General features: G+C 37.4%; 1 protein-coding gene across 2 annotated transcripts in view; it reads right to left on the bottom strand.

The window, feature by feature from the left end:
• Positions 1-224: 224 nt before the first annotated feature.
• The window catches only part of cep192 (centrosomal protein 192), a 43,968-nt gene continuing 25,349 nt past the window's right edge, over positions 225-18,843 (bottom strand). For both annotated transcript variants that reach the window (XM_072394945.1, XM_072394946.1), the window contains exons 33-52: positions 16,896-17,014; positions 15,851-16,024; positions 15,306-15,396; positions 14,928-15,107; positions 14,531-14,791; positions 13,012-13,133; positions 12,632-12,741; positions 12,195-12,357; positions 11,325-11,415; positions 11,134-11,212; positions 9,461-9,584; positions 9,067-9,172; positions 8,633-8,861; positions 8,295-8,371; positions 6,116-6,211; positions 5,750-5,869; positions 4,521-4,633; positions 4,070-4,196; positions 3,601-3,659; positions 225-1,647 (exon numbers count right to left, since the gene is read on the bottom strand). In XM_072394945.1, the coding sequence (XP_072251046.1) occupies positions 1,515-1,647; positions 3,601-3,659; positions 4,070-4,196; positions 4,521-4,633; positions 5,750-5,869; positions 6,116-6,211; positions 8,295-8,371; positions 8,633-8,861; positions 9,067-9,172; positions 9,461-9,584; positions 11,134-11,212; positions 11,325-11,415; positions 12,195-12,357; positions 12,632-12,741; positions 13,012-13,133; positions 14,531-14,791; positions 14,928-15,107; positions 15,306-15,396; positions 15,851-16,024; positions 16,896-17,014 (2,574 nt within the window). In that variant the 3' untranslated portion in view covers positions 225-1,514. The remainder of the gene's footprint in view (positions 1,648-3,600; positions 3,660-4,069; positions 4,197-4,520; positions 4,634-5,749; positions 5,870-6,115; positions 6,212-8,294; positions 8,372-8,632; positions 8,862-9,066; positions 9,173-9,460; positions 9,585-11,133; positions 11,213-11,324; positions 11,416-12,194; positions 12,358-12,631; positions 12,742-13,011; positions 13,134-14,530; positions 14,792-14,927; positions 15,108-15,305; positions 15,397-15,850; positions 16,025-16,895; positions 17,015-18,843) is intronic.

Genomic DNA, 18,843 nt, shown 5'->3' with positions numbered 1-18,843 from the left:
TGTTGAGTCACACACCTCTACCAACTAATGGGCCATCCTTAAGAAACATCCAGTTGTCATCATTGAACCATTAAATATACTGTAGCTGAATTAATAGAAATGAAATAATTCTAAGAAAATATTCAAAACATTTATTGGATACATTACCTCCAATTACGATCCAATTACCTCTCTATTGCAATGTGGATAAAAACAAAAAACAAAGCTATTTATCAAAAAAACTTTATTTAAAAAATGTGTACACACAATATGTTACATAACAGTGCAAATCGTAAATCTAAGCGTCCAGATGGAGGTCTGGAGCTACCTGTGACAGAATACTGCCTCAATATTAAAAGTTCTTCAAACTTATTGTGACAATGTGTGGGATCCAACAGGTTAACAATGCATTCTTGATGAAGTTTGCACACATTTCCTCATGCCAATCCAGTTCCAAAACTGATAATAGAAGGTGATCCCCCAAAGAATTCTGGCCACTTGCCCGAGAGCCAAAATAGGAAACAGGGAGCCAATTTTCTGTGACTTGAACGGTGATTGACACCGTTTTGCCATGGTAACCATACTTAGCAGACCTGGCAAGCTGCCCAACAAAAGCCCCACCAAAGGAAACTCTTTTAGCATTGAATAACAGTCATTAACAACCCAAATGTTGCTGTGAGCTGCCCTGATCAGGACTTAATTCCATACATCCGGGCTGTTTGGAATGAGTCTTAGAAGTTGTTGGTATGTCAACACATGGTATCGACAAAGACTACTGTGCAGGTGGACTCGAAGAGCCATCTTCATAGAAACCACACCAGTGCAGATGATAAGAAAAATCTTATGAAATGTAGACAGATCTAGAGCAGTAATTCAAAAATGGACTGAATCCATAAAAACAGATTTATAAATATGTTGTGGTTGCTTGACAATCATCATACAGAAATGACTTAATCAGCTTTTGAGACAAAGAGTTTCTTTTTCAGACTTCCACAATGTAATAACAGGGAAAAAAAACAATAACACTATAGCTTTTCAAAAGACAAAATCCCTGCAGCCCTGTTGGCAAACAAGAGACAAAGGCATTCCTGTGTGACCAACTGCAAGTAATCCCAAATGTATCTCCACGGGTACTGCCACTGTCTGACAGGGGTTGTGGGAGCAACAATGCTGCTTTGTGATATGACTAAAGGATCAAGCAAATACCAGATCTAGAGTCAAGTGACAATTGCCATTAGCTTTCTGAAAAGCTTTCTGACCATCTCGCTTCTTTTTTTTTTGTGGGCCATCAGAGAATACCTGTGCCTTCTCAGTAGGTACATGAGAATGTGCCCAACGAAGCTCCACTTAATCAGAAACCATCTACAAATCCCCAAATTATGTAAAGGAAGGATTTTAGTCAAAGCTTGCTTTTATTTGATCTTTAGCAGTTTGTGGGTTGGCCTCTTCTTCCTTGTTGCGCTCCTTTGTTTCATGGTGAACAGTAGAGCCACTGGACAGCATGAGGAGGTGGCATATGATGGTGGCTGGAGAATTCAAGGCAATGCCTCACCAGTCAGCTGAATTACAAGACTTCCACTCGTTTCTGACTGGATGAGCAGCAAGCCAGTGTGTCTGCCCGCTGTACTGGGCTTGAATTTGACAGGTAGCTTCAGGTAATGCTGTGATCTGATGGATGAGCAAGAAGAATTACAGTAGGGCAGTTAAAAGATAAATAATAGAAACATTTTATGGCGCGAGTAAAGAAAACACATGCACAAATACACATTTTTCCTTAAAAGATAATAAAAAATGTGTAGATTTCACCTTAAAAAAAAATATGACAAAAAGAACAACTTACAACAGCTCTTATGCACATGCTCACCAAATGTTGCACACTGGCATGGATGTAAAGTAAAGGGCATAATGAGTAAATACATCAATTCAGTGTGGATGTGATGAAAATTAGTGTAATTTGTATGGTTTTTGCAGGAATCCCCAAACTATATTTACTAGTTTCAGATCTTATAATGAGCAAATTGTGTACAGTTTAATACGAATTTCATGACCATACTATCAGTGTGAATAATATCAATAATGACCCTTAGTCAATGTATAGACAGTAGCCGTTTACCTTAATGAAGAGCATATTTTTTCAGACATTTTTCCCCATTTTATATATGCAAGCATTTCATAGTTTAATGCTTTCATTTATGGGACACACACACAAAAAAAAAGATATGCCAGATAGAATTTCGCCTGAAATGAAAGCTTTTTAATAATTTCTTATACATTTAAAAGACGAAGACCTGCAGATACCCTGATAAGAGCCACAACATGCTGGGATCACCAAAAGGCCATCATATGTCCACAGTGGGCTCACACCACATCTACTGCATAGTAGCAATGTGCAAAAAGTAATTGTTTACGATATATCATCAAAATCGTTCCCCTGGGTAAGAATATGTCATCCCACGATAAAAATTATAAATTCCCATTGATGACGTACATATGTGCGCGACACACTCGCAGCCCAACACGTGTGGAATATTGATAAACAGGAAGGCAGAGCAGCAATTCACAATGTGCAAGGTTTGCAAACAAATCGTGCCTACAAAGGACGGTAACACCATTAATTTGTTCCACCACCTCAAACACAAGCACAAACCAGAGTATGAAGATAGCCATAAAATGCGTAAGGATGCAGAAGCCTCCAGTAAGAAACCATCAACTTAGACGAAACTTGCCGATGCATTTGCTCATTCCACACCGTATGACCAAAGCAAACGGTGGAAAGAATTAAAGGATGCAGTGGCATTGTGCCTGGCGAAAGATGTTGCAACTCAACTATGATGAAGGCAGGATTCAAACGAATGATCCAAATGCACGCTTAGATGCCCTTAAGCCTTTTTATTAGTATTTTGCTGATAGATTTATTATCAAAAAGATTAGGCTGAATTGGTGTTTATTTATTGTCATTTTTATTGTTACTGTAATAAATACCAGAATTTATCGGGACAAATTTTTTAGTCCATGTCACCCATCCCTACTACATAGCTGGGACAGGTTCAGGGTGTGCAACACGCAGCATTGCATGCCATGGCAACTTGACATATAAATGCTATGGGTGACAATGCTTTAACTTGTGGAGAACGTCAGATTTAATTTTCCCTATTATCTTGTTCTTATCTATTTAGATTAACTATACAAACCTTTTCCATTCAAAAACACATGCACATACTGAGCACTGTCCCTCATCAGTACAGTACAGAGCTAGTACCTTTGACCAGGCAGCCTCCCCAAAGCCTTTGTTGGGCACAACATCAGTACTCCTGTAGGCCCAAAGAGTGTACTGTGTTTAGCAAAATTACCCTCCAGGTCCCACCATCTCATAAAATCTCCCACAGAGAGCATTCGCAATAAGAAAATTATGTAACACACCTTAAGAAAACATGAACTATGATACAATTACAAAACATTAATACGTTACGTTAAAATATATAAAAACATGTAGACCAACAGATATTGGCAAGAATGGTAAAGTTAATTTAAAGTGAATTAAACCACTGATTACCAATGAGAATTATAGTTACTACAGACGAGTAGATTGGAGCACCTCTGTAAGGGATGATCATGACTCACCTCAGGGAATATTTGGAATGCTTGATGTGGTAGGGCTCCCTAGGTTTTACAAATTTCAGCTGCAAGTCAATTAGAGAAGCCACACATCAAATATCAAGTCCATGCAAAGCACAGTGAGAAATATTGGGCATTAAAACAACATTGATCATTCAGTATACAGACATCAAGTTAGTCATGCAGCTTTGTTTACCGATACAGAGTAACAGTGAATATATGGCAACCTCAATCTGTACTGTAAAATCTAAAATCTGAACTTAATGATAGTCAAAGCCAGACATGGCATGGTCTTGTCTACAGAAACTTCAGAGTCTAATCTTAACAGACATGTTTTGAATAGAACTCCCTTTCCCTTTTATAGATCTGACACTTTCTGCACCTGAGAGTTCAGCTCCTTTTTCCTGCTGCGGTAAACGGGGAAAAGAAGACAATTCGCTTTCATACATCTAAATGAGAATTTGGAAGGTCTCACCTCGTGCGTGTCGGATGAGTTGTTGCGGATGTTGACCTTCAGAGTGTTGAACTCACCAACTCGAGTGTCTGGAAATGTGTACAGATCCTGTGGAGAATACACACCCCTCCGCATGGCCTCCTCCTGGCTGAAAATTGTAAATTGTGCCAGTTATAAAGATAACTAAAATTTGAGGATGAGAATTGCAGTGTGTTACAGACAAACCAATAAGGACTACATTCAATATCAGATTAAAATTCTTTATTTCTTAAGGAGCATACATAGGAAAATGACAAGAGAAATAAAGACAACAGGAATAAATAAATATTACATAACAGATTTCAACCAAGTACTGGGTGGTATACAATGTCTTCCCCTATAAAATTTCTACACCTATTAATAACCAACTTGTTAAATATATTATAGATGTAATGAACAGATCCAATGTAGGTTTACATCTCGCTGGACCCACCTGGTTTTGCTTGCTGAGACATCAGATCTCTTTCTGCTCTTTACTGTGGCTTCTGTCTTCACCAGAGAACAGTCTCCTTCCTGTGGTCCTTCCAGTGGGCCAGACTTCAGTCCCTTGAGACAAGGATAAGATAATGCTTTTACAATGTTCACCTTCAGAGCATATTCCATGTTAATGGTTATAAGACATCCCTTCTTACATAAACAATATAAACATTAAAAGAAAATGCATTATATAGGACTGATTTAGCGCCACAAAAGTAAATCGGGTACATACCTGAAAAAAAGATTTCAATATGTAAATCTCAAATACAATCCCAGATTATTCTGATTCAGACGCTATAGAAGTTTGCTCTGCTATAGTTAGTTTTGATTGACTGATTTAAGGGGACAAACTAAATAAATAAAACTGACAACTTTATGCTTAATGATTCCACAATCAGAGCAGAAAAGAGTTTGAATTGAATGATGCTTTATGAATCCCAAAAAGAAAATGAAACATAATTATAAACTGTAACTGTGTTTGGGTATTGCAGAGGGCAGGAATGACAGCCTGTACTCTTTGTTGCAGCACAGTCTTTGACTAAACGCACTCCGTTATTAAAGCACCATATTTTGTAGATACTGAACAGGGTCATCTTTGATATCAAGTGAGTTCTGCAGCATAGCTCTTTGGTTCGATCATGTGAATAATCGTAGTTTCAGGTTTCATTTTTGTAAAATAAATGGACTCTTTAGAAAAATACTGTAAAGGCTGTAATAACCTTTTTACAAGCTGGATTCCACATTTATACATTTCAAATTGTACACTTTCGGCTTAAATAGATTCTATTCAAATGTATAAAATTGTGTTAGAAGAAAAGTTACACACACTAAAAGTGAATCTAACTAATAAGTGACAATAGTATATAACTTATAATAGTAGCAATACAGTCTATTCAAATGTGTGTTGTATCTCATTTTCAGATGCCTGTAGCTGACAAAAAAAAAAAATGAAATATGAAAAGCTACTCAGAACCGTTCAGACCAAGTGGCAAAAAAACCACAAGTATTTAACCATTAACCTTGTACAATAATATTAGTGAAAATTATAAACCAAAATGAACACATTTTTTAGTGCAACTCCTATGCTTAGAATTAAAAAGTTCATGAAAAAAACAAAAAAACAAACAAAAAAAAAAAACAGAATAAATGTAGCATTAAAAACAAAAACAATAATATAGTCCTCACAGAGCCACAGAGCTGGAAGCGGATTCTAGTTTTCCGCTGGGGTTCAGACACAGGGTGGCACTCAAAGTCCCAGAACTGAACGTAGTCCCCTCTGTCTCTGGGCAGGAATGTCACAGGAACCTGGGAAAGCAGGAGAAAAAAAACTTAATCTACTTCAACATAGAAAAGTCTGTTACACTAATGCAATAAATATAACAGACGGGGGTGTTAGTGCAAAAACTATTCAACTATTCTTCAGTCACAAGAAACATATAGGATTATCTTCTGTCATTGTAACCCATAGCAATCTTTCATGTCCCTTTGCCATTACTTGCTCTAAATAGTTAAATAAGTGACAAATAAGTTTGACTGGAAGTGGGAGCCTACCTGCATCTTCTCATGGGCTCCAAGGGTTCCTGAGACCTTGGAACACCTAAAAGCAGTGTAGGTTGCCCGGTAAACCTCTTCCGTTTTGTCAACCCCCTAAGAAGACAGATTATGTGAAAACAGTATTAAAACTAGAAGGAATGTCCTGTTACCCATCCATTTATAAAGAAATTGATTAGGATACTCTCCAAGCCCCCCCCCCCCCCAATGTCAAGTCAGCTGAAACCGCTGAGCCACTGGAATTCTATGGTCCAGTGAATATTCAAGTTTGATTGTGGAGGGAGCCTGGTTTGCAACAGCAGGCAAAGGATAGCTATGGTGGACCAGGGAAACAGGCGCAGGCTGCAGAAGAGCTACACTTAAGCCCCAAAGAGGGTGGGCAGACGTCGCTCTCCCCTCCTCTCAAACTCCAGTGCTTTGGACATATACTATACAATGCACATGGTACGAGTATGAAATGTAAAATTAATCATCGTTAACCCTGCTGTAATTGCATCCAATGCGGTAATCATTTGTCAAAGCATTCTTTACATTTTTTAAGTGATAGAATTTTTTTAAGGGGGGGATGCACATCATTTTTAGGTACATTTCCAAAATAGGGAAATTATGCCATTGAAAATTAGGAAATTGTTTGAAGTTGGTATAAAGGCTGCTGAAAAGTTTTCTGTTTGCAGTGGCAAGACCTGCCTCATTCTTGTTTTTTTTGTTGTTGTTTTGCTTTGTTTTTTTTTTTTAAATATAAAAATGCTTATTTTCTAGACCTGTGTTTGGTTGCACATTTCAAAGCCCAAAGGAAATTCACTTACTAATTTCACTATTAAGAGAAAAAAAAAAATTATTTTGTGACATGAAGGTCGTTTGCCATTTCATCTCACCCAAGTATATGGAAACACTGCTTGTTGTGTTAACATGTGTGTTAGTAAACTTAAGGAGTGTTGGGAATATTTTAGCCAACAATCATATCATACATTTTTTTCTTTTTTAAAAAGGCAGGGTTTTGTGTTCATAAGAATTTGCCAGAGTTTTAAAATGGTAATGAAAAGTCTATTTTCCCTCCTAATGTTTAAGAGGACAGAATAGGAAAACAATTGCACAGTTGAAAAATAACTAAAATTGCTGAGATATAATTTACTGTAATTTAGGCAAGGCAAGTTTATTTGTATAGCACAATTCAACAACAAGGTGATTCAAAGTGCTTCACAGAGACATTAAAACAGAAGAAATAAAAAGCATGATTTAAAATTTAAACAAAAGAAGGAAATAAGAACTATAGATAAAATCAGAAAAAATTATATATATGAAAGATAAAATCAATAGTTAAAACATGATTCCGTTTTGAAACTCAAGCTTATTCAAATGCAGCTGAAAATAGGTGTGTCTTCAACCTGGACTTAAATACACAGTGTTTCAGCTGATCTGAGGCTTTCTGGGAGTTTGTTCCAGACATGTGGAGCACAGAAGCTGAATGCAGCTTCTCCATGTCTGGTTTTGACTCTGGGAACTGATAAAAAACCGGATCCAGATGACCTGAGGGGTCTGGAAGGTTCATAGTGGGTCAGGAGGTCACTGATGTATTTTGGTCCTTGACCATTCAGAGCTTTATAGACCAGCATCAGAACTTTAAAGTCTATCCTCTGATGGACAGGCAGCCAGTGTAAAGACTTCAGAGCTGGACTGATGTGCTCCACTTTCTTGGTCTTAGTGAGGACTCGAGCAGCTGAGTTCTGGATGAGCTGCAGTTGTCTAACTGACTTTTTAGGCAGACCTGTAAAGATGCTGTTACAATAATCAAGCCTACTAAAGATGAATGCATGGACTAGTTTTTCCAGGTCCTGCTGAGACATCAGATCTTTTAGCCTTGATATATTCTTAAGGTGATAGTAGGCTGACTTTGTTATTGCCTTAATGTGTTTAGTTAATTTAGTTGTACTGCTTCTGTGCAAGTCTTACTTGGGGTCTCAGACAGGTCATACACTTGCAGAGTGAGAACAATATCTGCCATGCTGTGGCCTCTGGTGATCATGAGTGTGAACAAGTCAAGAAAAAAATCAATTTAAAGTAAAAAAAAAAAAAAAAACATCTGTTCCAAAGAAAATTATATTAAAAAGGAAAAAAAAACAAACAAAAAAAAAACAACAATAAAATTCAGAAAAAAAGATAAAGAAGAAAAAAAACTCACCTTTACATATGGAGGAGCGAATGATGACAAGTACCACCTCACTTCCACTTTCCCATTCTGCACCTCCAACTGGGCCTCTGAAGTACAAGAGACTTGAGTCTCCCACAGTCATATACACACGCACGCACACACAGCATCCTAATGCAGAGTACACGCTAATCTTTTTTAATTTTGCATCCTACATACATTTTTCTACACTCATAAAGCATAAATTCCTATAAGAATCAATCTATGTATTTCAATTATTGTGTTCAAACACGAGGCTATTTTATTCGCTGTAGAGTTTTAATGTTAGAAAGAAAAAGCAACTTCACTCCGGTGCTTAGACAACTTCATACCTGATGTCTCCCCTGCATGAGTGGTAGGGAAGATGATGGCCTTGTTGCCAATTTCAACCAAGGCCTGAGGCATCTGTTGTAGCTGTGGAGTTAGCAAGGGCTTTGAACTGAGCCTGGCCACAGGTAGCACAGGAGTAGCGTCCTGAACAGGCAGGGCTGACAGAGTTGCATCTCCTGGGGTTGCAGATATATCCAAAGCCAAGTCCCGACGTATTTGGACCTTGATGAACTGAACCAGTATCACAGCGCATAGCACTTGATTATATTCAAAAACTACAAGACTGCATTTTGCTTACATGGATGTACAGTGTCCACTTTCTCACTACACAGTCTGGTTTATTTGTTACAAACTGATCATTTAAAATGTGACTATTTTTCTTTTGAAACAAAAGGTTTTGTACAAGTTTGGGTGACAAAAAGTGAATGTTCTATACCTTCTGTTGACCATCACACTGGACATATATCTGTCCACTCCATGGCAGCAGAGCATACTTGTTAGCTAGCGAGGGGTTGGGGCTTATCAAAATTTGCAGGTGGCACCTTGGTTAACAAATAATCAAGAAATAAGACATGGGTTGAAAAAATTTTGTCACATATATACAGTCGCATGATTTGGCTTTTTTGTTCATGTTTATCACGAGAAGCTATAATGACAGTTTGACTGTAGCAAGTATTTAGATAATAAATACATTATTATTATAAATGATGGGTCAATTCAGTCTCTGTACAAAAGAAACATGTTAAATATTTGTTTCAACTTGTTGCAATTTTCATAGGTACATTTGCTAGAATTTTCTCTCTTAGAAACCACACAATAGATATTCTTACTGAGGCTCAATAAGTCCATGCTGTGGTGTGATGGTGAGGCAGTGAGCAGGCCAGGACAGATCAAAGTTCAGCTCTCTGTTAGTATTGTTTCGTATCTGAACCTGGCTGGTAGCGGATGGACCATCTAAAAACAAAACAAAATCACCAGTTGTTTCATCAACTACAATCAAAACTAAATTCACTCATGACCAGTGATGTGCAGTAACGCGTTAGAAGTACCGTAAATTCCAGACTATAAGCCGCTACTTTTTTCACAGGCTTTGAGAACCACGGCTTATAATACAGTGCGACTAATATGTTTTTTTCCTTCTCTTCATGCCGCCAAAAATATTTTGCCTCGTAACATTAGACCAATAAAATTACCGAATAGTTCACAGTGGTCCAATGAAATTGTACGATAAATCAAACAGTTACATTACTAAATTATTGTAAATCGGTCATTTGTACTCACCTTCAACATGGAAAACAAAGAAATGCATATGCTGCAGCTTTTAAATAAAGGCGATCAATGACTTTTTTTTTTTTTTTAAATAAATAAACCAGTCGTGTCACAGGCACTGTTTGAAAAAAGCATTTATGCCATGTATTTGTGCATTACCGATAGATATTTAAGTTAAAACCCATCAGTGTTACAGGCACTGTTCGGGAAAAAAAGCATTTGTAGTATGTATTTGTTTATGTTACCATACGCATCTAATTAAAAGTTTAAAAATCCTTATGCGTAACATCTTTCTGTGCAAATATCTCATATTACAATGTGGACACCCCCGGCTTATAATCCAGTGCGGCCTTTACAAGTACAAAATGGATTTTCTTTTTAAAATTAGTGGGTGCGGTTTATATTCAGGTGCGCTCTATAGTCTATAATTTACAGTAATTGGATTACTATGTTCAAGTAACGAGTAAAGTAAGGGATTACAATTGCAAAAACAGTAATTAGATTACTGTTACTTTCCCGCAAGCAGGCTGCATTACAAAACCGAAATTTTGCTTGTGAGAGTATCTCATGACAATCATGTATGAGCGGTGCGACGTCGGTGCGTGTGTAGCTCAACAACAGATAACATGGAGCGTAGGAGAGAGCAGGACCATGCAGCTTTTAATGCTTGGAAGTACTGACATTACTTTGAGTTTGACTCGGTAAAAAGTAACAAAAACATTAGCATCCGTTGTACACTGTGTGGGAATGGATCATTATTTTTTTTATCTACAGCAAAAAAAATTCCACCTCAAATCTCAGCAAGCACCCAGCAAGGCAGCACAGGAATGTGAAACTCATTAAGAAACCCCCGGATCTCCCCACTGACATGACCACTGCAGTTACCACATCCAATTCCACCGGGCAAACCTCCCATGGCCCCTCTCCTACTAAACAGGTGAAAATAGACTTAAGAGCGACGGGCGTTTGGAAAAAGGGACTGTTTCATTTGATTCAATTCTATATGATGGAATATGCAGAAAAAATAGAATTAGGCTAAAAGGTCTATTGGTTAATAGCAAACTCAGGGTGTGCATCATGTTTTTGAAAAGTAACCAAGTAAAGTAATCATTAAAGTAACTCATTACTTTTGAAAATAAGTAATCAGCAGAGAGACGTAATCACTAATTACTATTTGCAAGTAACTTGACCAATACCACTCATGATACAGTTCCACAATCTTGGTACAACTCACTGATGACGGGAGCTGCAAGAACAAGTTGCTGCGGGTGGATGATCCAGGACTCAGACGGTGTGTGCAGGTGTTCTGAAGCCTGAGGAAGTGATGAATAATTTCAAAATGAAAAAATGAAACAAAGGTCTTCTTGTCCAGTTTTAAAAAAAATACAACAATAATAAACACTTGTTAAGAACAGCTATAAGTACCTTTGAGGAAGGATCTGCAAGTCTCAATGCTGAACCCTGGGAATCCTTCACTGGCAGCACATCCAGAGACATATTGCCATTCAGCAAACCGCTAAGAATTGCACAACATTAAACTGCATTTTGTAAGAAATTGCATGAAAAAAAAAAAACAACACCAGACCAACACAGCAGAAAAGCATAAAAAAATTTTTTTTTAAAAATCTTTGCAATAAGCTGGATGGAGAGATTTTGTTTCAGTGAAAACAATATACAATAGTAATGTATAAACATGTTGAGAACAGGGCGTGAATAAATAAATCCAAATTCATATTCTGATATTACTAGGCAGAACAGTAATATAAGTGGTAAAATGGAAAATAATTCTTATATGATGGTTTTCTAGTCTAGTTGACCACTCAAGGTGATTTTACATACATTTTACAAGTCAGTGTTACAGGCAAAGTGGGGTTGAATGTCTTGTCCATGGACACTTAGATATGTGGTCTGGGGAATCCAGGAATCAAACCACAAGCCTTTAATCGGTTACTCCATAAATAAATAAATAAATAAATCAGTGCTGAATCAGTGCCATGCATACGATTTCATATGCACTTATTTAAAGACTAATCAAATTAGAACCCTTCCAGGTTTTCCTCTCCAGCCCAACAAAGCAGAGCTGTCGAATATGTAAACAATAAGAATAGCCCTTTCCACTTAGAAACTCTACAGCGGCAACAAGTAAATTAAATGGATATCTAAAATATAAATTAAAAAGTTGATACATTTCCCAAATTGTGTTAGTTGAAAAACACATGTTTACAAAGCTACTTTGAAGTAACTGATCCTTGTGTATTACAGTAGGTTGATGATATCTGATGTCGGTGGCATTACCTCTCTGACTCCAAGCTGGGCATGGTAGAGTGCTGCAGCAGTTTAGTATGCTCAATCTCTTCACAATCTGAGCTCTTTGTACTTCCCAGTAATGATACCACCACCCTACTCATGTTGCTGTAGAAGATGTGGGCCTCATTAGGACGCTGGGGTAGGTCATAGGCTACAGATAAGTGACATATTTGGTCAGACTCAGATCAGATTAATGGAAAATGTTGCATATCTGACAAGGGCAACAGAAGCTTTACGGAGCTAAATACAGGCCATCAAATCTGCATAAATCAGCAACTGTAGTAACTGCTGGGCTTTAAATTTATTAACAATGAAGCAACAGAGCAGCAAAATTAAATGTGGAAACACTGCAGATTACTCACCACAAAATAAAGAGTTTTAAAGTTAAAAAGGACATTTTGGGCAGCATGATATTGGCATCTTACTTTCTTTAACACTTTCTTCTCCTAGGAACTTTTCGTTGAACTCTATGTTTTTTAGCAGACTGTTTTCAGACAGGGCCTTCCGCATACCTTCTGGTTTGGTTTCAAGCAATCTGAAAGAAAAAACAAAAATTATTCAAATTACTATTTTGTACTATTCCTGAAGTAATCAGAGCTACCAAGTCATTATTTTAAAAAAAATTGAGAAATAAAGACTTTTTTTTTCTACAGCATTTCCAGATGACCATTGCGATTTAATTATCAATAACCCACAACTAACTCCCAGACTTGGTAACTTCATACTTCAAACTTTAATATGTAATCATTAGTCTAATTCAAATTAGATCAACTATAAACCTAAGCTAAATATTGCAAGTTCTCACCTCCTGTATTGCTGTCTGGAGACTTCATCTCCACAAAACAGACAGATTGTAGCCAGCAGGTTATTAGCTGAATGACACAGACTCTGCTCTCTTTCGGTGGACTTCATTAAAACAGTGATCACCTGAGAACAAAGATTTCAGTAACAGGGCCATGTGAAAGACATGAACAAATGAGAATAAGGGGGTTCAAGGGGAACATGGCAGTTCTCAGGATACGCAAAGGGGAGGGGGGGTCCCACTCGGGCAACAAGTTGATGCTGTTAAGGATTGGTCTAATACCTCACCTCAATCTTAGCTCCTCTGGTATATGTTGTGGCAGGTTTCCTACCAAACTTCAGTTTTTGCAAAGGAATTTCAATATCTGAAACTGACCACAAGTGAAAGCAATGTGTTCTTCGATGTAACCTTCCTCTTCATATGTACACCAGTATCAGAAGCTATGGAGGCCATCAGAAAATGGCTGCAGTAAGATGACCCTTTAAACAACAGGAAAAGCTTCACCCTGACCAGTTCTGCGGCCTATTTCAAGTTCAATTACCGTTTCCACAGACAGAAGCTACAACAAAAGGAACATTAACACTTCAAGAAAGCACTTCAAATCTGTGAATTAACTGGGTCTTTATCAAATAAGCCAAGACTTCTGGATCAAACAACACAAATAGAGAAAATAGTACAAACATATTTTAAATTCCATGTGTGGCAGGAGTATCTAAAAAAAAAAAAAAAAAAAAAAAAAAAAAAAAAACTTGGATATTTTGACAATATGACATTCTGGTATATTTAAAAGCCAACAACACGCTCAGGCAGACACTAGCACAACCAAAAGACAAAACACCCAAACACAAACAGAGGCATTATATGTGCAGTGTTGTAAGGAGTCCAAAGAACTTTATACAGGGGGAAACTAAACTACCACTTTGCAAGTATATAGCACAGCCAGCTCAGTTTACCTTCTGAGGACAGCAACGTATCTTGGACAGAGAAGACCGATTGTTTGAGAAGAGTCAAAGAAACAATCCATGTTAAACTGGAAAAAGCATCTCTGAACAGAGAAAGTGGTCTAAGGTACCACCTTCACAGAACCTTGCAGTCTCAACTCTCCTCCCCAGGTGGTCTCACATCAATTCAAACATTGGATCTCGTGAACAAAACATGCTTGGTCAGGCAGGTAAACAACTCGCTGGAGAAAATGACTTACGACCCATACGACAGTCAGTTGAGTCAGTAATACGAGTGTGAACGGTCATTCAGCTACTCACAAGCCGATACTCCCCACCAACTAGTTATTCAACTGAAGTAGTCTTTCAGATGAGAGGTGAAATATTTTCAACAACCAAGTCAAGTCAAGTCCAGGTGCCCTTACTCAAGCTGTCAGGATTCCCATGACCTGAATGACTGAGAAACTACACCAACGTAACTGCTATAGTTTCTATTTCTCATTTCTTGTGTCACACTTGGACACAGCTTGATATTTTTCCTGAACTAGCAAGACAAACATCAGCAGCAGCCAGCCTCTTACCTCTTGTGTCCTTTCCTTCAGTACAAATTGTGAAGGGGCCAGGCTCATGACGCTGGGCTCCATAACTGATCTGGATGGTACATCTGAGAAGGCCACAGCTTTGATGAAAGCCACTCTGGAGCCAGTGTTCCTTACACACAGACAAACTTTACTGACACGACCAACAGCAACATTGGTCAGTGTTGCCACATAGCCATCTGCCCGTTTCCTTTGGTCCTCTAAGATGATGTTGCTGGTCCCACCATAGCCAGAAAGGGGAATCTGAGAATTAAAGGACTGAATTAAACTTTAGCTTAAGAGCTGTAGAAAATTAGACAGCTGCAAAACCAAAAGAGACGGTTTTAAAAAATAAAAATAATATTAAATCTATTCAGATAATAATTAGCAACATCCTCACAGTGAATTTGACTCCTGGTTGTGAAGGCCAGACCCCAGACTGTTTGATCTCCAGCTTAGCCAACATGCAAGCTACTCTTGTGGGAGCAAAAAGCAAATGGACCGTCACATCCTCTCTGGGACGAATGGACAGTTCTCCATGTCGGGTGAGACGTTCTTCAAGGCTAAACATACTCTGAAGCTGAGAAACAAAAGAGTCAATATAAGGTTAACAACTAAACTCAAGCATTCTTAATTCCATCTATGCATTTATCTGTACAATCACCTTGATAAAAAAAACAAAAAAAAAACCAAAATGACAATCTTTGTTTTTTTCCTTGTGATGTTATTTATTTGAACATGTTGAAACAACACAACATTCAGTAATCATAGTATGTACCTGAAAACAATCCTGGTCCTGACCACGAATAAGCAAGCGCAGTTGCTGTGTGGCATTGGTCGAGTTGTTCCTTAGCACCAGCTTCTGTTGGCTAAAAACCATGCTGTTGGTTAGTAGCCACAGCAGTTACTGCATATAAGTTATGTGTAAAAATCAAAATAATTACTGCTTAAAAAAAAGTCATTTTGAAAACAGAAGTAATTCTACTAAAGTCTTTGTGTAGAATAATCCAGTTAAACTTGAACCTGGTTCAAATTTATAAAAAGTATGTTCAACTTTCTTTATGTTGTGTCACTATTTACTTCTATTAAGTGAGAACAAATAAATTGTGCATTATGTTGAAATAGCTTCTGAGGACTAAACTCCCTGTAGACGCACTGTCCCCTCTCATGAATAACATTATACAAGCCTTAATAGAATAAAATGGAACACTGCGCCTTGAGTTTTTTTATTGATATCTTTCCAATGAATAATTGATACCTAGAAAGAGTTGTTTCTGTAACCAAGCAGCAGTTAAATTAATGAAAAGATGAAAAGTTGCCTACACAGCTCGTCCCAGGGTGACCCCTCCCCAGGCCACAAACTGCTTATTAGAGAGGATTGGTGGGACGTCACCGGTCAGATGAGGGCCGTAGACAGGTTTCCTAGAGTCTACCACTTCTCCTCTCAATGTTACTTCATACTGAGGGCCTGATGGGAGCACCAAGATGGTGAGGAGACTGTGAAATGGGAAGATTAATCACAGTAAGTTTAGTGTATATGTATAATTTTGACAAAAGCAGATTTTCTATGCATTTGGTATTCTCTATGTACATCTGTCCTAGAAAATGAAAATCCTTAACATCCTGTGAACAGGGTAGTCAGGTTTTCTTGATATGCCACATCAGATTGTGTGCTGCCATCTCCTTGGTTTGACATCAGAAAATGAGCCCATTTCCCCTTTGTCACATGGCAACGAGAGACACCAGCAAGATAGTGGGGGTGCCAAAGTCGTTAGCAAGACTTTTTACATGTTTACACATTGTTTAATTAAATGCCAACTTGCATTCAAGAATGGAGGCATCACATTAGCCAACAGAGGTCATGATTACATAATCCAACAGAACCAGCTGGCAACATGGCCAGTTTTGGATCATGAGACCCAATCAGACCTTGCTGGGGCATTAAGAATTAGATGACTGTTGATACAGAATGAAGGAAAAATGTTGTCTATTGTCATAAAGTGAGTCCCTTTGCTTGCAGCTAGTCTCTATGAAAACTCTTGTGAAATCACCCATCGGTGCATTCAGAAAAGTTTAGCAGACAAGGGGATGTGGCATAGGACACAAAATACCTTTGGATTATCAAAACAGGAATGAACAATAATTTGGGCAAACTTCAACCCTGTGCAAGGAGGCTCTTGTGTTCTGTTTTATATACATAAAAAAAACTGAAAATACCAGTGTTAATGTGTGCAAGGCTTTACTCACACATTATTTGAAAAAGTTTGGTTTGTTTCTTTACAGGACTTAAATATTAAATCCGATTATTGCAAAAATAATCAACTATATCCCATTAGAATCTTTTTTAACTCCGTACTTGCTTGTCTACCTTTCTCTGCATAGTCTGTTGTCATGTGCTTTGAATGACACAACAATGCTGCGCTCCTCTCCCACTCTCAGGAACAGCTCATCAGGTGTCACAGAAAAACTATCACCATCTTCACTACTCTGTAAACAGAAGAATAAAAAGTAAACAGAAAAATAAGAGGCGTTTTGAATATTAAGGAGAAAAGGTAGAAAAAAAGAATGGAACAGGACAGGAAGCAGGAAGAAATAACAAAAAAAAAGAAAACAAAATAAATGAATAAAAATTTAAAAAAAGAAAGAGAGAAAGAAGATTAAATAAAAATTACATTTGAAAACCATATCATTCCCCAATTCATGTGCCACAATCCGTGCCCAAAATGCTACAGACACTTACAGAAAGCCAAATGTAACTAGAAAAAGCTGTTCCTGCGAAACAGCAGTGAGAATGCTGATGAGCCGAATGGGGTTAGCCGAATATGCTAAAAAGCTGAAAAACTTTCAATTTTAACAGAAAAAACAGTTGCTGTAGTCTTGGTTGAAGGAATTTGAAGTTGAAATGACAACAGTGGAATGATTTAAACCCATTGGAAAAAACTGCAGAAGTCTTAATTGAAGAAGTTGAAAGATTAAAAACAACAGAAGGATTTAAAGGAAAATGAAAAAAGTGAGAAGTCTTTTTTTGCTGAGTCATTCTAAAATAGTTAAATGGAATGTATATGCCAGCTTACTTGGAACGTTAAATTGAAATTTCAAAATGCAGAAGTGACAGCTGAAGACGATTTCAACACATTTGTCATGAAAAAGGTAAATGGATCACCAGAAAACTGATCTTAAATAGGAAACAGAGAAACACACTGAGAAGAAATAAAGAAATGGTTTAATTCAAAGCAGCTGACTTGAACAATGGGCTGGAATGAAATGGGCTCACATTTTACGTCAACGTTGAAGTAATGAAGACACCTGAAGATGCCAAGAAAAAAAAAAAAGAAGAAGAAATGAAGGGTTGAAGGAATTTGAATGTTAAAAGACAACAGTGGAATGATTTCAAACTATTGGAAGAACTGAAGAATTGATTAAAGAGTTGAAAAATGCAGAAGTCTCAGTAGTCAAAGGTGAAGGGTTAAAAGCGACAGAAGGAGAAGAAGAAAAGAAGAGAAATGCAAAACCAAAAGTGAAAATTTAGCAGAAAGAAGAGAAACAATGCAGAAATATGTGAAAATGTAGCAGAAAGTTACTTCCCGAAGTTTCAAAATGCCTGAAAGGTATTTGAAAGGAGCTGGAGCTAGATTAAGGCAGAAAACTGGAGAAAAGAGACAATGGGCTGGAATGAAATGGGCTCACAATTTACTTCAAAGATTAAGTAATGAAGACACCTGAAAATACCAAAGTAGTAAAAGAAAAGTTGAATTTTTTTTTAGCACAATATTCTATAAAAAAGATGAAAGGTCAAGTGAGTAATAGTTAAAATGGCTGCTGTGTAATATGTAGCAGAGGAGTGGAAGAGTGATGCCCTCACAGTTATAGGAATGTTTGTAAACAGCTGCGACTTAACAAGTTCACACAGTAGATATGGACAAGGAGGAGAAGATGCCTTACAGGATACTATGACTTCCTGTGAGAAAACTATAAACTATAAGCCATGAAAATAATTTGAAGATAGTCAGCACCAGAAGGGTTAGAAGAACACGGTTATGTAGTTTTTATTTCAATGGAGTGAAAGATTTTTTATTTTTTTTATTTTTTATATATAAACAGCAGCAGATTGAACACAGTTGAAGCTGTCTGCTGTGTCAGACCAAACTTTCCATTGGAGTTAGTGAGAAAATTTTAAAAGTTTCTCTCGGTTCGAGGCTCATAGCTGAACTTCTGTAAATGTCAACTCTTTGGTAGTTACATTGGCTGAAAGAGGATAGATGTTCCTAGAGTTTCAGGTAAAGTTTAACTGTATGAAAGTTAAAGGAATTTGTTTG

Source organism: Leuresthes tenuis, unplaced genomic scaffold (assembly GCF_036924035.1).
Source record: "Leuresthes tenuis unplaced genomic scaffold, fLeuTen1.0.hap1 SCAF_10, whole genome shotgun sequence".
NCBI classification, from domain to species: Eukaryota; Metazoa; Chordata; class Actinopteri; order Atheriniformes; family Atherinopsidae; genus Leuresthes; species Leuresthes tenuis.
The sequence above is the reverse complement of the archived record's forward strand: the minus strand, read 5'-3'. Positions and strand labels throughout refer to the sequence as shown.